General features: G+C 51.6%; 1 protein-coding gene across 6 annotated transcripts in view; it reads left to right on the top strand.

Moving 5' to 3' along the window:
* Window positions 1-6586: 6586 nt before the first annotated feature.
* MYO7A (myosin VIIA) overlaps window positions 6587-18434 on the top strand; it is a 69200-nt gene continuing 57352 nt past the window's right edge. For 2 of the 6 annotated variants that reach the window (XM_074335725.2, XM_074335726.2), the window contains exons 1-3: window positions 6589-6940; window positions 11653-11766; window positions 16770-16922. In XM_074335725.2, coding sequence (XP_074191826.1) covers window positions 6791-6940; window positions 11653-11766; window positions 16770-16922 — 417 coding nt within the window. In that variant the 5' untranslated portion in view covers window positions 6589-6790. Of the gene's footprint in view, window positions 6941-11652; window positions 11767-16769; window positions 16923-18434 lie in introns of all 6 variants that reach the window. The other 4 variants (XM_074335724.2, XM_074335723.2, XM_074335727.2 and 1 more) reach the window with 4 other exon arrangements.

The following is an 18434-nucleotide window of genomic DNA, read 5'->3' as shown; positions in this document are numbered from 1 at the left end:
TTTGAGAATAAACTATCATAACACATATACACTGCTTAGCCCAATGCTGGGCACAGCTCACCAAAGGGGACCTGCCATGGCGACTATTCCTAATAAAACCATATTAGTCGTGTTCCTATGTATGAGAATTCCCCCATTTTTTTTCTCTCTCACTTTATTTGGGATAAAAATCTCAGGAAACCTTGAAGGATATAGTGGCTCTTTCCCATGTATAGAGCGTCCCCATGTGGGACATATCAGTGACAGGAAGTCACCCATCCGTCCCTCCCTCTCCTCCTCCCTCCCTCCCACCCTTTCTGAGCCCCCACAGGGCACCAGGCACAAGAAACACCTTCACAAAGAGAACTAAGAATCCAAAACTCTTCAGTCATGAAGAGAGAATTGTATTCATTTATTGAGAGTTCTAACTCTTCAAAGTAACATCCCCAGGCAGTCTCCATCCATGATCTCATTTTGTTGCCACAAGTCTGTGAGGTAGGGATCGTCATGCCCATATCACAGGTGAAGAAACTGAAGCCCAGATAGGGTAATTTAGACATAAGCTGGGCAGGGCCACACAGGCTAGGGAGCCATGATGGTGAGGGGTGGGCAGCAGGCCGGGAGAGACCAGCAGGGCACGGGGGTGTGACACAGGAGCAGGCACAGGGCTTGGGGGAGGAGAAGTCAGACTGCCCCTGCTGGGTGGCATTTGCAGAACATGTGCTCTTTCCTAGGGCTCCTGTGGCGGTCTGGGAATACCCATCGTGTTGACGGCTTCAGAAGTGGGGTGGGGGGCGCTTGGCGATTCCTAGTCCTCCAGCCACATTCTCACTCACCTACCCAGCAAAGCGGCCCTGAGCCCCTTTTCTGTACGAGGCTGGGCACAAGGTTGCAGAGATAAATTGACTGCTCCTTGTCCTAGAGGAGTTACCAGAGGAAAGGGGGAGGTGGCTCAGAAACACAGCAAGGGTGCCCATGAGCGGAACTGTGATGGCAGAAGTAGAGGGGGGTGGGAGGGAACCTGGGATGGGGGCAGCTTCTGCCATGCCTGAGGTGGTGAGGGGTGTGCCAGGGAAGACGCCCAGGCTTTTATACTAGTCCCTTAGGTCCAGATTGAGATCTCAGAAGGGGGGACTTGCCCCAGGTTGCAAGGCCAGCTGGTGCTTGCGAGAACCCAGAGTTCTACGGTGCATATGATCTACTTCTTTAAGGACCTCAGTGAGGGCTGCTGTGTTTCAATATGATATGATTTCTGGCTCCGTGGTCGGGCCAGAGTAGGGACTGAATGTACTTTGCCCAGATTCACAGGCGAAGGGAATTTTGAAGATAAATTTGTGGGCTGTTGATAACAGTTGGATTGACCCATTTGTTAAAATATGATGTCTTTCTTTGTCTTTTGCAACAATTTTTGACTTAAAGTCCATTTTGTCTGATATACGAGGTGTGAAAATTAAGTTTGCGAACTCATCCTAGAACAAGTGCTCCATACATCATTGCTGAATATCACTACGATCACCTTCGAAGTATTCCCCTTGGGGAGCTATGCACTGATGCCAGCACCTAGTCCACCCTTCAAAGCAATTTTGGAACTTTTTTTCTGGAATGGACATCAGAGCTGTCATCATATGACCCTTGATGTCCTGAATGTCATCAAAACGTCTTCCTTTCAGTATTTCCTTTATCTTCAGGTAAAGAAAGAAGTCATTGGGGGCCAGGTCAGGTGAGTAGGGAGGGTGTTCCAATACAGTTACTTGTTTACTGGCGAAAAGCTCCCTCACAGTCAGTGCCCTGTGAGCTGGTGCATTGTCATGATGCAAGAGCCATGAATTGTTGGCGAAAAGTTCAGGTCGTTTTTGTCTTTTTCACGCAGCATTTTCAGCACTTCCAAATAGTAAGCTTGGTGAACTGTTTGTCCAGTTGGTACAAATTCATAATGAATAATCCCTCTATAAAAGTTAACAACATTGTTGCAACAAGTTCACGAACTTAATTGTCACACTTCCTAAGTATAGCTATCCCAGATCTTTTTTGGTTATTATTTGCATATAATATATTTTTCTGTCCTTTCACTTTTAACCTATTTGTATCTTTGGATCCAAAGTGAGTCTCCTGTAGATAGTCTATAGTTAGAATTTTTTTAACCGATTCTGCCAACCCCTACCTTTTAATTGGAGTGTTTAATTCATTTCTATTTAAAGACTTCTGTTGTTTTGCTACTTTTAATATGTTATGTCTTTTTGCTTCAATTCCTCTGTTACTACCTTGTTTTGTGATTAATTGATTTCCCCCCCAGTGTTCTGTTTTGATTCCCTTTCTCATTTCCTCTTCTGTGTGTGTGGAGGCGTGTGTGTGTGTGTCTGTGTGTCCGTGCACGTGTGTTTCTAGTGGTTACCCTGAGATTTGCAGTTAACACTTTACATTTATAATTTAGTGGGAGTTAATACCAACTTAGCTTCAATAGTATATAAATACTCTGCTCCTCTACAGCTCCATCCCTCTCTCTTTATATTATTATCAGAAACTGTATCTTCATACATTTGTGCCAATTAACATAGATTTGTAATTGTTGTTTTATGCATTGGTCTTTTAAATCACATAGGAAAAACGGGGGTAAAAAAGAGGAGTTACAAACCAAAAATAATAATAATCTGGCTTATATTTACCTATGTAGTTACCTTTATCAAGATTCTTTGTTTTCTTGTATGGCTTTGAGTTACTGTCTAGTGCCCCTTAATTTTAGCTGATTACTTTGAGCATTTCTTGTAAGGCAGGTCTATTTGTGACAAACTCCCTCAGCTTTTGTTTATCTGGAAATGTCTTGGTTTCTCTTTCACATTCAAAGGACGATTTTGCCTGATATAGAATTCTTGTTTGACGGGTTTTTTTTCTTTCATCACTTTAAATATACCATCCTACTGCCTTCTGGCCTCCACGGTGTCTGAAGAGAAATCTGCTGTTAATCATATTGAAGATCCTTGTATATGATGAGTCATTTCTCTCTCAGTGCTTTTGAGATTCTCTCTTTGTCTTTGTGTTTTGACACTTTGATTATAATGTGTCTCAGTGTAGATTTTTTTGAGGGGTCTTAGGCGCTGCTCATTTTTCTTAATTCTTTTTTTCTTTCTGCTCGTCAGACTAGATAATCTCAACTAATCCATCTTCAAGTTGCTGATTCTTCCTTCTTCCTCTTCAAATATTATGTTGAATCCCTCTAGTGAATTTTTCATATCAGTTTTTGTACTTTTCAACGCCAGAATTTCTATTTGGTCCCTTGTGATCATTTATGTCTCTTTATTGATATTCTCTATTTGGTGAGATGGTTTCCTTCACTTCTTTCAGCATATCTAAGACAGTTGACTAAAGTCTTTGTCTAAAAATCCAAAGTTTGGGCTTCCTCAGGGAAATTCTCTGTTAATTTCCTTTTACTCTGTGACTGGCCATATTTTCTTTTTCTTTGCATACCTCATGATGTTTTGTAAACTGGACATTTTGAATATTATAACGTGATACCTTTGGAAGTCAGATTCTCTCCTCTCCCCAGGGTTTGTTGCTGCTTGTTGTGAGTTCTAGTTTTGTTTAGTGCCTTTTCTAAATTGTTTTTGTGAAGACTGTATTCTTTGTTGTGTGTAGTTACTGCCGTTGCTAAAACACCTGGAGCCAAAACAAAACAAAACCCCAGATCTTTGTGAATGGGCCCTGTGTGTGTGTTGGGGCGTGCCTTCAATGCTGAGTCAGGGCATTTACAACTCTGCCTTAACTTTCACTTCCTGTCCGCATGGAGCTTGAAGTGCAGGTGGGGGTGAGAGCTTAGGGTCTTCTCAGGCTTGTTCTGACCATTTTTCCAACCCTGGGCATGTATGTGGTCTTTGAAAAGTGTAGGAGCTTTTCAAAGCCCTTATTGCCAGAAGCATCTCACTCCCCTGCCATTCCTCCAGGCTTTTCAGAGTGTCTATTTTTTGTTTTCAATTGATTATATTTTTCCCCCAGGCAGCAGTGGGTAGTTCATTTGCCTTTCGATGTTTTTGACCAATGAACTTTGTATCTGCTTCTCTGCCCTGGGGGAGTTCTAAGTTAGGATAATAAAGGCAAACCCTTTGCATTATTCCTTCAGGGAGCCCTCAGACAGGTTAAAATAACCATAATACCTTGATAATAAGGTCTCTTCTGCTCCCTCTGACCCCAAATGCCCACACTGGGGATGCAGGCTGCCATTTTTAAGATTGCCACCAAGGTGGGTGTGAGGGAGATGGGTAGGTTAAAATACCACAAAGCTCACCTGCGGGATTTCAGTCACCTTTCTCTTCATTAAATGTTTAGTTGGTTACTGGAAATCTTTGAATATTTTGTAGCGTTCCAGTAAAGCTGATTCTGACAGATTTTGCCATTTTTTTGGTGTGCTTCTGTAGAGGATGGGTTCTTGGAGTTCCCTACTCAGCCATCTTCACTGATACTACTTACTGATGACAATTGGCAGTTAGTTCCTGAAAGCTTTTAGTCCCAACATACTATGTATCCTTGGGTAGTTCCTTCAACCCCCTCTGAACCTCAGTCTCCCCATCTGTAAAATGGGTGGCCAGAATTGGACTGGATGGAAGTGCAATGAGGGGCGCACCATGGATCTGTGTGAGTCATCAAGGGAAAGGAAGGTAGTGGGGAGGAAGCTCATGGCTCAGTGGAGCCTTGGTGGCTGGGTGGGGGCAGGAAGAGGATAGTGGGATGAAGCATTTCTGGCAGAGGACACAGCATAAGCAAAGGTGGGAGACCCTATCCTGTGTGGTCAGGGCAGCAGAAGATGAAGATGGAGCAGCAGTGAGCCTTGGTTCTGGGAGAGGATCTGGTGTGGTGCCAGAGTAGGTCACAGGGGCATTAGATTTGCCTCCCAGGCCTGGTACACAGGCCACCTGAAGGGAACGGGGCTATTCCCAGGCTTTAGCTAAGGGTCATCTGGTTGCAGGGGGTTGAGGGGTTGAGCAGTGGGTCTGGGTCTGGCAGGGCCAAGCTCTCAGTCCTTTGCTGCATCTTCCCCAGGAGGCCTCTCTCCATCCACCAGACTTGTTTTTATCATCTCTTCCTTCTGCTTCTCTGTGCTTTGCTGTTCCCTCATTTGGAAAGTCCTCCCTCATACCTCCCAAAAAATTCACGATACCCAGGTGCCACCCCTAATGTGTCTTGCTCAGTTAATAACAACCAACACTCCTATAGCATTTGCTCTAACAGGTACCAATCTGAGTGAGTTACATATGTTAACCTGTTTAATCCTGTTATTTGACAGATGAAGAAACAAAGGCACGTAGAGTTTGAAGAACTTGCCTAAGGTCCCACAGCTTGTGAGTGGCCTAGCCTGGATTGAACCTAAGCCATCTGGCTCCAGAGTCCAACCTCTTACTGGCATGCTATCCTGTCTCTTCAGGGCTAATCTGTGCCTTATCTGGTGGTATCTTCCTTATCTGTGTCTGGGTCTGTCCACCCCCAGGCTGGGAGGTCTGAGGACAGTGTAGCCCAGCTTTAGTCTAAGTTTGTGATGGTTGGTTAAATGGACAGATGGAAGGATGCCTGGAAGCCCACCACCAGCACCTCCCTGTGTCTGATTCCTGTTCCCCTGGACTCCCACCTGTGGGCGGTGGGCAGGGGTAGGTGTGCTTGTTCAGGGTGTGACTGGGGGAAGGACCCCTCCTGAGAACAGCATTCCTGAGAGCGCCCAGGAAGTGGCTGGGAATCACTGCAGTCAGTCCACTTGGTGTTGGGTGCCAGAGCACTGGGTCTCAGAGGCTGGGACAGGTGTTAGGGTGGAAGGGAGCCTGGGTCCAACAGGGCAGCTCTGAGTTCTGGGGGAGGCATCACTGTCTACTTCCTGGCCATTCCTTCTACTCCCCGAGGTGGTTAGCTTGTTTGTGCCAGGAGCAGTTGGGCTTCCAGGATTCCAGACGATGCTGAGGGCCAAAAAAAGGAAGAAGAGGCTTTGAAGGGAGAAGACAAAGAAGGGGGGAAGAAGGGACGAAGAGGAAAGATAAGTACAGAGAGGAGAGAAGGTGAAGGTGGGAGGAGTCACAGGGCCTGGGCATTCCACCCCCTCTGGGTGGGAAGGTGGCTCACCGCCCAGCATAGATCCAAATGGGGTCATTGCTGTGGCACCGTGGCTTGGTTCTCACTGTGGGGTGAGCTCTGACCCATGAACGGTGGCTTCATGTAGTCAGGAGCCAGGAGCCTCCTTTCCCCCAGGCCTCAGTGCCTCCTCTGTGCGCTGGAGATCACAGACTGGCTGGCTGGCTTCGGAGGCTGGGGAGGATCACAGGGACAGTCTCTTGGGGGCTTTCCCCCTCCTCCTCAAGATTTGTATCAGCGCTCACTCCGCAGAGGTAGCCAGTGAGCTAGAAAGATCTTTGAGACACCTTCCTTTTAGTCTTAAAAATTCACAAAGTTTATTGTGTTCTACTCCATAACATCCGCACATTTCTTTTCATAGAAAACATACTGATTTCCTCCAAAACTGCAGTCAAGGTGAGAGTCCCGGTGCCTAGTTTACACTGAGGCCTGCAGCTCGGTTGCCACCTGCTGCGGTCTCCGGTGAAGCCAGCAGAGTATTCCCCACGATGCTGGGATGTTGGGGGTCCCGCCGAGATGGGAGGGGGCCGGGGCGGCGCGGGCACCCCCTCCCCGTTCCGGCCCGCGGGCGTCACCTAAGCCGCCGTTGCCATGGGCCCGCGGCAGATGGCCCGGTTTAGGGTTCCCCGCGGGCAGTGCGCACCGGATTAGGTGAATTAGGGAGTCCAAGCCGTGCCGCCGCCGGAGCCGCCGCCAGACCCTGTGCGCCATGGAGCCCCCCGCCCACCCCGCGGACTCCGCGGACCCCTCCGCCCCCGATGACCCTTCCACCCCCGACGACGAACGCTCCAAGCAGCCCGGCAAGTGGGCGCTGGTGCGCAACCTGAACCAGATGTTGAAGACCTTCGCAGTCATGCCGGTGAGGCCCGGGCCAGGAGGGGGAGGGCGCGCCCAGGACACCGCCCGGGCCTCAGTTCCTGGCTCAGGCCTCAGTTTCCTCGCCCGCTAGGCGCCAGGAGGACCGCAGGTTCGCAAAGCCCCAGGGTGCGTGCAGATGGAGGCCTCCGGGTGCCGCGTGGGGTCCCTGACTCCCTGCGTGAACTTGGCCCCAGCTGTCTCTCACTGGGCAGGAAGCTTTTGTATTCACCCAGGTGGACGGGTCAGGCCTGAGGACAGGGATTCCCTGCCTTCTCCGGAGTCCAGAGCAGGGAGCCCTCGAGATGCCCCAGGGCAGGGAGCCCTCCGGGTGCCCCAGGGGCCTGGGTAGACATTTGCGAACTGGCAAGTAAAAGGAAAACATCGCCCACAGGTCCCCTCTATCACCTAAGGTTAGCAACTGGGCACTTTCTTGCTCACAGGTGCCCCTGGCAAGTTGGTTGGCTCACCTTTCTCATCTGTGAAAATGGGGCTAATAAAACCAGTGTCCCAGAGTGACTATGAGGATAAGTGAGAGAGGAAAATGTCCTGAAACAGACTTCTTTTTGTTCCATAAACGGGGACTCAGGTAGGCCCTGCTTCAGAGGACAGAAGAGGCGTAAAGGCTGAGGCCCCCTTGGGGAATTAATATTGATTGGAGACTGGGCGCGTGCCTGGGAGGGAAGGTGGAGAAATCCAGAGAAACTTGCATTTGCATGGCTCTCTCATTTTCTCAGGCATTGACTCCTTCCATTTTAAAGATAGTGAACACTGAGGCCCAGAGAGACTGAGACACCAGAAGTCTCACACAGTGTTAGTGGCAGAACTGTGGATGTGTGCCAGTTTCCTTGATGAGATGCCCACTGGGGTTTTGGGGTACCCTTGAGAACTTTTAGACAGACCCATTCAAGGAAATCACCACTCTGGGGCTGAGAGACCCTCTGCTCCAGCCACTTATGTGACAGCAGAGAAGCTGGAACCTGTCCGAAGTTACACAGCCACACTGAGGTATGTGTCACACCACAAATGAGATTTTTGATTTAAGATGAGGTACCTAGTGGGGCACCCCTCCCAGTGGGGTGGTAGGAATGGAGCCAGAAGCAGTCATGAATCTGGCCATGGGGATGAGAGTGGCTGCTGGGGTTAACCTGGGGCCCAGTGCCCCTTTCCTCTCATCCCTGCCCCTCAAAAAAATGTCGTTTCTTTTACATTTCCTTCCTCCCTTCCTTCCCTCCCCCAACCACTGACTCCTGATCCGCGCTGTTTTGGGTTCGGGCTCTGCCCTGCAGATGCTCAGTCTTATGGGTCACTGATCTGATGAGTGACTGGCCAAGTTCCTTTCTGTCTTTGGTTTCAGTTTCCTCATCTGTAAAATGCAGACCCTAACAACCTGGCTGCATTCAAATGTCCAAAACCTTTCCCTGGGACCATGGGGCTTTCACCCTCAGGCCCCAGAATTCTCACTGAAGCTCGTTAGATGTCGTTTTAGCCCCTTTCCTCAAGTTCTGACCTAAAGCAGAGACAGTGAAGTCACTGCCCTCCTGATGTCACTCCTTGGGTAGGAGAGTTCTAGTCACTTCTGTTTGCTATGTGGCCCTGAGCTCCTCACCCTCTGAACCTCCATTTCCTGCTGACACAAGGTCTTTTATTTCGATGATGTTATGTTCCCTGAATGGGATGCATTTTCTGTGTGCCAGGTTCTGTGCTGGGACAGGAGATACAGGTAACTCAGAGACCCCGCCCTCCTGTTCCCCTCAGCCCAAGCTACAAGCTTGCCTTTTGGGCCTATGAGTCATCTATGGCCAGGGTCCCTAACAGAGCCTCCCATTCTGCTCACAGAGCTGGGTTCAGGGCTGGGTCCATGGCATGTTGGGAGAGGGCACTGGATGTTGGGTAGAGCACGGGCTCTACCACAAAGCAGCTGTGTGAACTTGGCCACATTTCTTGACATCCTTGAGGAGATGAAGTGGAGGTAGAATCTTCTGCCTAAGAGATATCATGAGGTTTGATGACATAGTTAATTTCAGGGAAGCATCTAACTCACAACCTGGCCCATTGTGAGGGTAACTGAGTTAGCACAGAGCAATGTCCTGGGGCCACGGCAGTCCATGGTGGGCCTCCAGGAGTCAGCCTCTCCTCTCCTCTCTCTCTCTCTCTCTCTCTCTCTCTCTCTCTCTCTCTCTCTCTCTCTCCACATATTCTGTCACATGCTCTCTCTTACACACTCACATACACGCTCTCTCACATATATATGCTCTCTCTCTCTCTCTCTCTCTGAAAGACAAATTCTGTTTTTCTGTGTTTGACTCTGGGGAGTCACAGATGAAAGACTCAGACCCAGCCCCACCCTCAGGAGGCTGTAGACTAGTGGGGAGTGGACACAGATGGTGATGACCCAATGGACCAGCGTGGTGCTGACTGTACGGAGGGTGGCTCCATTCTCCACTGAGCAGCCAGGGTGAAGTTTTGAAAATGTAAATCCATCACACCATTCTCCCGCTTAAAACCTCCCAATGGCTTCTTTTTATACTTAAAAGAAAGCCCAACTCCTGTCCGTGGCTTACAGGGCCTGTGTGACCTGGCGCCTGCCCACATCTCCCTTCACCTGGCTCCAGCCTGGGGCTGCCTCACGGCTCCAAGCAGGCTGCCTGCTCACTGCTGTGTCCCCCTAGTCTGGAATAGGACCCACCTACAGGGGGCTTTTCACAAATAGGGGCTGAATGGATGAGTAAACTCTTCAGGAGCTGTGGAGGAAGAGGAGGAAGAGGGGAAGGGTGTGGATCTAGGGAAGAGTTGAGATTTGCTCTGGGTCTGGACAGATGGGTGGGTGTTCAGTCAGTGGAAAGGTGGGGCGGGGTAGGGGGCAGGTAGAGAAGAACAGTCCAAGTAGGGGTGTGACTGGTGGTCCAAGGGCCACTTAGAGTCGGTGAGAAGTGTAGCATGGGGTGCAGCTTGGGCTCGGGACTAAAGCCGTCATGAGGATTGCCCGGGGCAGTTTATGAGAGCAGCCATGCAGCCCTGGGAACACAGCAGATGCTCAGTGAACACGTGAGTTCTCCTCCCCTTCCAGAGGCTGTCTGATTTTTCCTATTTTTTCTGGGAGAAAACTTGGGTTTGGAGCAAGCTTGTCTCTAACATGCGCTAACCTCTCATGAAGTAATGGCCCATAGTGGCAGCTGTGGCTGAAAAATAGTTGGTTCTGATGGGAACAGGACGGGGCTGAAATAGTGACGAGTTGGCCTTGGGACCCACTGAGCCCATCCCTCACTGAGACATATAGAAACTGAGGCTCAAAGAGGTCAGTGACTTTCTAAGACCAAACATGTCCTAGAACCCTGTCTCCTGACTCTCAGACCAGAGCTATTTCCACTGGCCTATTCCTATGGGCTGATTTCATTGTGAATCAGTTTTATCAGCTATTGTTTCTAACTGCTGCTTGATAGTAAGTTACATTTTTGTTATAACCCTCCTGGGGAATTTGGGAACCACCACCCACAAAGAATACTCTTATTAGGATTAGAATAAAATCCAAATGTTTAGCTCCAGGCCAATGAGAGCCTTTGTGTCCTGAATGTTGCTCACCTCTATGACCTTCCTCTCTCTCATCAGGTCCTACCACAATAACCACCTTGCTGTTCCTTCCTGCCTCAGGGCCTTTGCACTTGTCATTTTCTCTGCCCAGATTTCTACCCTTGTTCTTTCCTTGTTTGGCTGCTTCTTGCTGTTCAGGTCTCAGCTCCCAAGATTTCCTCCACAGAATGGCTTCCCTGGATACTGCATCTGTGGTTGGCCTCTCGGTCATTCTCCACTATTGGGGTGCTTATTGCCATTACAGCACTCACCACGATTCAGTGTGATCATGTTAATATACTTACTCAGCTGTTGGTTTTCTGTCTCCTCCCAACAAGAATGTAGACCCCATGGTCACTGCTCAATCCCCAGCATTTAGATCAATCCGTGCTTTGTACTCAGCAGGTGCTCAATGCATGTTTACTGAATGCATCATTGTTGAAAGTGGTTGCTCTAAGTCCATTTCTCTGACTCTGGGTTTTAGATTTGTCTTCTAGGTGTCCTTGCTGAGCGTGTAGTAAGAGCCAGGCCCTGTGCCAGGCCCTGCAGGGGATGTAAATGTGACAGCTCTCTCCCTCAAGGTCGGGGCTCTCCTCACAAGGCAGGAGGCCGTGAGGCTGAACCTGTGTCACAGGGCCCGCCCGGTACAGAGTGGTGTCACTGGGAGGAACCCACAACTACGACTAGGAGAGTTAATCCTGGAGGCCACGGAAGCGGTTTGGGTGTCCTGTGGGAATGCCTCCTTTAGGACAGAGGGATGTCTTGGTGTTTCAGCCTAAACTTTGATGAGTCTGCTGTACATGTGTAGGCTGTAGAGTTTGGGAAGAGCCGGCCTTTGGACAGGCCTGGGTTTGAAGCTGCCCAGCTGTGTGGTCTCAGCCCTTCTTCTCTCTGAGTCTCTCCTTACTCATCTGTAAAATGGGGACACGAATGGCTACCACAGAGCAGAGGTAGATGACATTGCGTAAAGTGCCCACCCAGGATCTGGCTCCAGATGACTCAGCAAGGTCAAGTTCCCTTTTCTTGCTTCTCCTGGGGTTGGCATGAGAGCCTCTAGTGGTGGTAGCATGATGGCCCAGGACTGCCTGGAAGGGGTGCTGAGCCCTGTCCCTGCTCACCTGTCTTGGCACTCTCTCTCACCCACAGGGGGACTATGTCTGGATGGACCTGAGATCTGGACAGGAGTTTGATGTGCCCATCGGGGCGGTGGTGAAGCTTTGCGACTCTGGGCAGATCCAAGTGGTAGACGATGAAGGCAATGTGAGTAGCCCCCCACCACCCCCGCCCCCATGCCGTGGGGAGCCCGTAGGCTGACAGGCGACCTGAGGCAGGGGCCAGGCAGTGACCTACCTGAAAGGGGTAGAGGCGGGGCCTGTGCTCCCACTTCTGCCTCTCACCCCCCTCCTCCATGGAAATTTCCCCAGTACCCCTGCGAGAGGAAGCCTCCCCTTCTGTCCCAGGCTACATGTTCTGTTTCCATTAGCACTTCAGTTCACTCTGCCTAGTATTAGAGACTTATGTCTGTGTGGGCATGTGTGTGTGTATGCTTGCGCTGGTAGCTCCTCCGGCACAGGGGTGCTCCAGGGTCAGACAGACTAGAGTCAAATCTGATCCTGCCCACTTACTAGCTATGCAAGCTTCACCAAGTCTCTTTTCCTCCGAGCCTCAGTTTCCCCTTCTGTAAAATGGGGATGATAGGAACGATCTCATAGGACGTTGACCCACAAGTGAGCTCACCCGTGGAGAACACCTCCGTAGAGTGAGAGACTGACAATACACTTAGGTTATGGCCTCATGTGAATTCATTGTCTACCTTGGTGCTGCCCTGGGAATCAGCCTAAAAGATTAACCCTTTATCGCTTATGGCCCTGAAGAAAAGGGACACAGGAAGTCTGAGTTGGTAGGTAGTGAGAGTGGGGCTTTGGGGTGGGAAAGAAAGGCCTGAAGTCAGGGGCCTGCCCTGGAGCAGGTGGGTGGTCTGGATGAGGGCCCAGAGGGGACGTGTGGGCCCTCTGCACATATGTGCACAGGTATTACATGTGTGTGTGTCGGGGACATGTGGATGTGGGGACATGTGGATGTGGTACAGAGAACACGATTTCAGCTTAGCAGGGACATGAGGTGCCCAGGAAGATTCAGTTCCACCAGCGCTGGGGACGTAGAAATGGAACCGAGTCGTTGTTTTAGCTTCCTAGTCTGACAGGGAGAAAGACAGTGCAGCCACTTGGAGCAGGAGGCTCTGCTGGGGGCAAGGACACACCCTCAGGGTGTCCGTTACCCCAGTTCCATCTTTGGGTCCTCACAGCATCTGAGAAAGCAGGGAGGGAAGCCAGTGTTATCCCATGGGAACCTGGGGCACATAGAGGGACCACCAGGACGAATCACACAGCTAGTAAGTGACCGGACTGGGATTAGGACCCACGCCCTCTGGCCTCTTTGCATGCATTTCCCCTCCCAACATCACCTTGGCAACTTGGGGGCTCAAGTTCTGTTAACCATGCATTTGTCCCTTGGGTTTTGGAGTGCCTGCAATGTCATTCCAGAGGCTCCAGTCTGAGGACTCTCTAGGAAGCCACCCTGAGGTTGCAGCCACAGAAGGGGGGCTGGCTGCACAAATAGACCCATGAACCTCCTACAGCCCCCAGGGTGGGGCCCAGGGACTCTGCCTGCAGGCTTGAGTTTCACCTGGGTCATGTTGCTTGTCAGATGGTGTCCCGTAACTGTGTCACCGGATCCCAGAGGTCCCCTCCCACATACCCCCACTAAGGCCCTAACAGTGGGGGCTACAGAGTGGGGAGGGCCATGACTGCCTGGCCTCGAGCAGATGAGGGAGGCTGCGTTTGCCTCAGTGGAATTGAGCCCCCGGGGCTTCTGGCCTCCTTTTTCACAAGCTTTTCTCATTCCCATGCCCTCCTCCTCTCCTCAGGCCATCTCTTGTATTCCTCTGTCTTCCCATAGACTCCCTCAACTTGAGGGCAGGGCCCAGTAAGTCACATCTCATTCCCCAGAGCTCAACAAAGGGTCTTCCCAGAGGGTGTTCTTCATTAAGACTTGCTGAATGAATGAATGAGAGGCTGTGGTTCCAGTCCTTACTGGAATCCTAATATCTGCCTTTGCCCAAGCTGTTCCCATTGCCAGATGCACCCCTCCTTCCCTTTCTCTTCAGTGCATGTGGTCCCTGTCTCTCTGAGCTCAGTGCCAGGCCAGCTCTTTCTCAAATGTGTCCCCAGTCCCTGGAATTGGCCACGTTCTCTCTCCCTCCCTCCCTCTGGTATCCATTCAGGGCCAGGCCTCGGTTTCTGCCCTGGTTACACTTTAGTCATTGCTGTAGGTGCCTGTGGACGTTGACCCAAGGGGTGCTGACCTCAGCCGGGAGACCTTCCGTTCAGGAAAGGGGTGGGAGAGGCTCAGCTCCGCCATTTTACTGCGGGAGCCACTTTACCTCTTGAGTGTGACTCCTCACTGTGAAACAGGGCCGGTATTTCTGTTACGAGGAGCAAATGAGAACATACATCTCCTTTGTAAAACCAGAAAGCATTCAAATAATAATACCCAGCACTGGCTGAGCAATTACCAGTGCTTTTTAGACCTGGCAGGTGTAAACCGAAGGTTGGCTTTATTATATCAGTTCATCTTCCCAACCTCCTAAGCAGAAGCAACTATTATTCTAATTCCCATTTCACAGATGAGGGCATGGAGGCCCAGGGAAGCAAAGTGACAAGCACAGGGCTACAGGGTCATGCAGTGACTGAGCCTCCTCTTAACTCTGTGCTGAACTGCGAGGGAGAGGGAAATGATGGCACCAGAGTTGCGGTTCAGTGGGGAAGGCAGACAGCCTTCCCAGGAGTCCTCTCCCTCTGGCCCACGCTGGGGCCTGGGACCCAGTCAGTGAGCAGGGACCAAGCAGAGGGAATTTTCCAGTTGGATCAACTTGTGTCAAGAAATAGGGTGCCTGGGAGAGAGGAATGTTCCGCTTGGGATTGGAAAGTCTAGGTGGGTTCTTTGATCTCACCACTTGGCCCATTCATGCCTCAGGAAGAGCTGTGTGAGGGCCTGACCTGTATATAGATGCTTCTGGCCCTGGAGATGTCTTGAAATGCTGGGGAAACTGGAGTTGTGGGCAATGGCTGGCCCTGTCCCTGATCCCTCTGAGGGCCTTGTGCAGGCTGTCACCCTGCTCTGATCCTAGTTTCTCATGTGAAGTGAAGGGGTTGGAATAGGGACCTGTAAGGCCTCTCCAGGACTAGGACTTCTGCTTCTAATTCATACCTGGTTCTCAATCTGTAGTTACCAGCTGGCTATAGGTCCCATTAGAGATTCCCTGCCATGTTATTTGTGTCCTGGTCACTGTGGAAGGGATGTAGCAGACATGGAATCTGGCCTCCAGGAACTCCCAGCCTTGGGGCAAATCGGGAGGTCAGGGACGGAACTGCTCTCAGACAACAGCAGCCCAGGGTGACCATTGCCTTGCAATGGGAGACTCAGTCATCGTGGGAACCCAGGGGAGACCCCCCACCTGGCCTGCCGTAGAGGTGGCATAGATGGACCATGTGAGAGTGGGCAGGGTTGTCATAGAAGGTTCAGAAAGCTGAGCCTCAAAGGCTGAGTGGAAAGAAAGTAGAGGAAACAGCATGAGCAGGTCACAGAGGTGTTTGGGGAAGTGGAGGCCAACCTGCCCTGGTTAGAAGTACAAGGGTAACTGGAGCGAGCGTTAGCAGTCCCTGTGTCCGGCTCATGTGGGCCCGTGAATGCCAGCCTGAAGAGCAGGGGGGGGGGGGGGGGCGTCAGGGAAGCGCTCAAAGCCCCAGAGTGCTGGGATCATACTGGTGCTTGAGGAAACCCCCAGAGGATGACGAGTTGGGGGCAGGGGAGAGCTGGAGGTAAAGTGAAGGGCGGCAAGGGGCAGGGGCCAGAAGAGCGATGCTGGTCTGGATCAGGGTAGGGACTCAAGGTCGGTGAGGACACTGCCCACTCAGCAGCGCTTTAGAGGGTTGAATGGGTAGGAATGGGTGACAGTGGGGTTGGGGGTGGGATGGGATGGGGGGACCAATGCCCAGATTCCTGCTAGTATCTAGCCATTGGGGTTGGTTATCCCAGAGGGGACCCGGAGGAGAAGCAAGTGTGAGAGTTCATGACAAGTGCATCACACCTACTCAGCAAGTCTGAGGGCTTGAGCTGGAAGGTGGCAGAGGGGTCCCCTTTACATCCCCTTCCCAAAACTCAGGTTCCTATTGGTCTTGAGGCTCTCTGGGTTCTGTCATTTGGAAAGGGGGAGAGGGCGCCAGAGGACGTGGGGGCTTGACTCAGGCGATAGCCACACTCCAGAGCACAGGTCAGACTCTCACTTGCCGGAGCAGCTGGGATTGTGCGCAGTGTTGGAGACCACGTTGGGGAGGGGAGGCTTCCAGTGCTGGAAGGAAACAGGGCTTTGCAAGCTGTTTGCGTCAGTACTGTTGGCTGCATGCTCCACCCTGTGGCAGCAGGAAATATTGCAGGGGAAAGTAGGGGGAGCCAGAGGACAACCTGTCCTATTTGCCCCTTCAGCTCACCAGTACTGAAAGTTCACCCCTGCTCCACATACACCAACAAGCCCTGTGAAATATATCCCAAGTGGGTCTATTTCTCCCCATCCCCACTGCTACTGCCTGGTCTCCCCCAGCCTCAGGTCCTTTGCTTTTGTTGTTCCCTAGACCTCGATTTCCCTCTCCCGGGGAACGCCACGTCTTACAGGGGTCTCTTTCTCATCATCCAGGTCTCAGCTAAAACATCATCTCCTCAGAGAGGTGGCCACTGACCACCCTGTCTAATGTAGCTACCTTGGTAATTCATCCCGTGTGCCTGTTTATTCTTGGCATTAGCTGGCATTACTTTTTATGCATTTGCTTACCAGAGCCTAGATTTGAAGCCAAGTCTACCTCTAATTATTACACTTTCCACTCCATCCTGCAGTGTGACCGAGGAACTCTAATCCCCTTTATGATAACTGTAAGGTGGGGCCAAAGTCCCTGGCCATCCACCTCTTAGGTCTGCAGAGAGAATCCCCTAAGAGGAGAAGGAGCGGTCCATGGGGTTGGGGGTGGGCAGACCATCTTCATAGACTCAAACCTGCTAAAACTGATAGCGTTTGGTTACAGAAGAGGACGAGGCCCTTACCAGGGTCTCACAGACTGGGGGTCCCCTCCTTTCCTGGGCCCCTTCCCCAGCAGTGCACAGTCCCTGCTCCAGGAGAGTAACCTGACGTTAGCTGCTGGGCCTCCCCGCAGGAACACTGGATCTCCCCACAGAATGCCACGCACATCAAGCCCATGCACCCCACTTCGGTGCACGGCGTGGAGGACATGATCCGCCTGGGGGACCTCAATGAGGCTGGCATCCTGCGCAACCTGCTCATCCGCTACCGGGATCACCTCATCTACGTGAGTGACACCCCGCCGGCCCACAGCCCCACCCGCACCACCCGGGGCCCCGCCTCCTGAGACTGCCAGGTCTGCTGCCGGACACTGGGGTCCAGGGACTCATCTGGCTGTATCCCTCCATCTGGCTCATCTTCTCTTTCGAGCCATAGCTTCTTTGGTCTGTGGTTTCGGGCCATAGCTTCTGTGCTTTGTGCCACTGCAGGTTCATGTAGCTCTGCAGGCCTTGAAACCACTGGGCGTCCAGGGAGGGGTCGGTGAGAGGCTCAGTGCTTTGCCCAGAGAAGGGGAACTGCTGCCGTCTCTGGGTTTGCTGTGAGGCTGGGGCCTGCCTCAGGAAGGGGATAGAGGAGGGAACATGACCCTTGCTGCCCCTCTCCCCCCCCCCCCCGCCAAAACCTTGATAGTAGAAACAGTCATACACATACCCCACACTTCACCTTGAAAACTCAGGACAAATACGGTCTCACGCAGCTAGGACTGAGCTGATCCCAAGAGGTGGGCTCAGAGACCATCAGAACAAGAAGGGACCACAGAGATCATTGAGTCTAGAGGTTCTCACACTTTTTGGCCTTAGGTGTGTGAGGTTGGCTGGTAGAGATGGCATTCAGGAAGGGGCACTACGTGACGTGAATAGAAAGCCAGAGGCAAGACCATGCCAGGCAGGTGAGCAGCATGGAGTCACCAGGTTGTCAGGAATGTGAAGGGGAGTCAGGGGGACAGAGCTGGAAGAGTGTGAGGGAGCCCGGGGGGTTGTCCCTGAGGAATCACAGTAAGATGCTTTCAGGCCAGGGATCTATCCCCTTAGAAGTCCTGGCGTTGTGACCCCTCCGCTGCCTGGGAGGCCCTCCACTACCTTCCCCATTCTGGGTCCCTCTGCGACTTTGGGTTCCCAAGGAGAGGCTGTGTCCAAGCCCTTGACGTCTGTGCATTGCATAGGTACAGCAAGTGGCTTCCACAGGGAGCACTTGGTGCTGACAAAGCCCCTCTTACTCTTTCCTTCACCCAGAGTGGGGCAGGATGCAGACAGCACCTCCCACCTAGAGCAGTGTCCCCTAACTGGGGGGTGCGGCTAGAACTTGAGCCAAGGCCAGAGATACCCCATGAGGACCCACTGGTGTCTGTATCCCAATTCTTGGCAGTTCTGTCTCTGCTTCCCTCCCTGGATGGAAGGTGGACACAGCGGGGTCCTGGAGCTCTCTATGGCCGCTTGCCCAGACCCAAGTGAAGTCTGACACTTGGATCTGGAGGTAAACGAGGAGCCCCCACCTTCCTTCCATGGAGGCCACAACCAGAGCTGATATCCTGGCCCATTTTCCTGTCCGGAGGAGATGGTTAATAGACCGAATCAAGGAGCAAAGGCAAAAGCAGAATTCATAAGGATGAGGGGAGGAAGAAACTTCAGTCTGGGATCAGTGAATATTATTTGTGAAATTTTGGGGGGTAGACTGATAAGCTGGCAGCTAGTGGAGCAATCAGCCTGGACATTGTATTCTTGGGGCCACCTAGGGGGTC

The sequence above is a fragment of the Rhinolophus sinicus genome, chromosome 14, assembly GCF_057876585.1.
Source record: "Rhinolophus sinicus isolate RSI-liver-muscle chromosome 14, RSI-T2T, whole genome shotgun sequence".
NCBI classification, from domain to species: Eukaryota; Metazoa; Chordata; class Mammalia; order Chiroptera; family Rhinolophidae; genus Rhinolophus; species Rhinolophus sinicus.
This window is presented reverse-complemented; position numbering and strand designations above follow the sequence as displayed.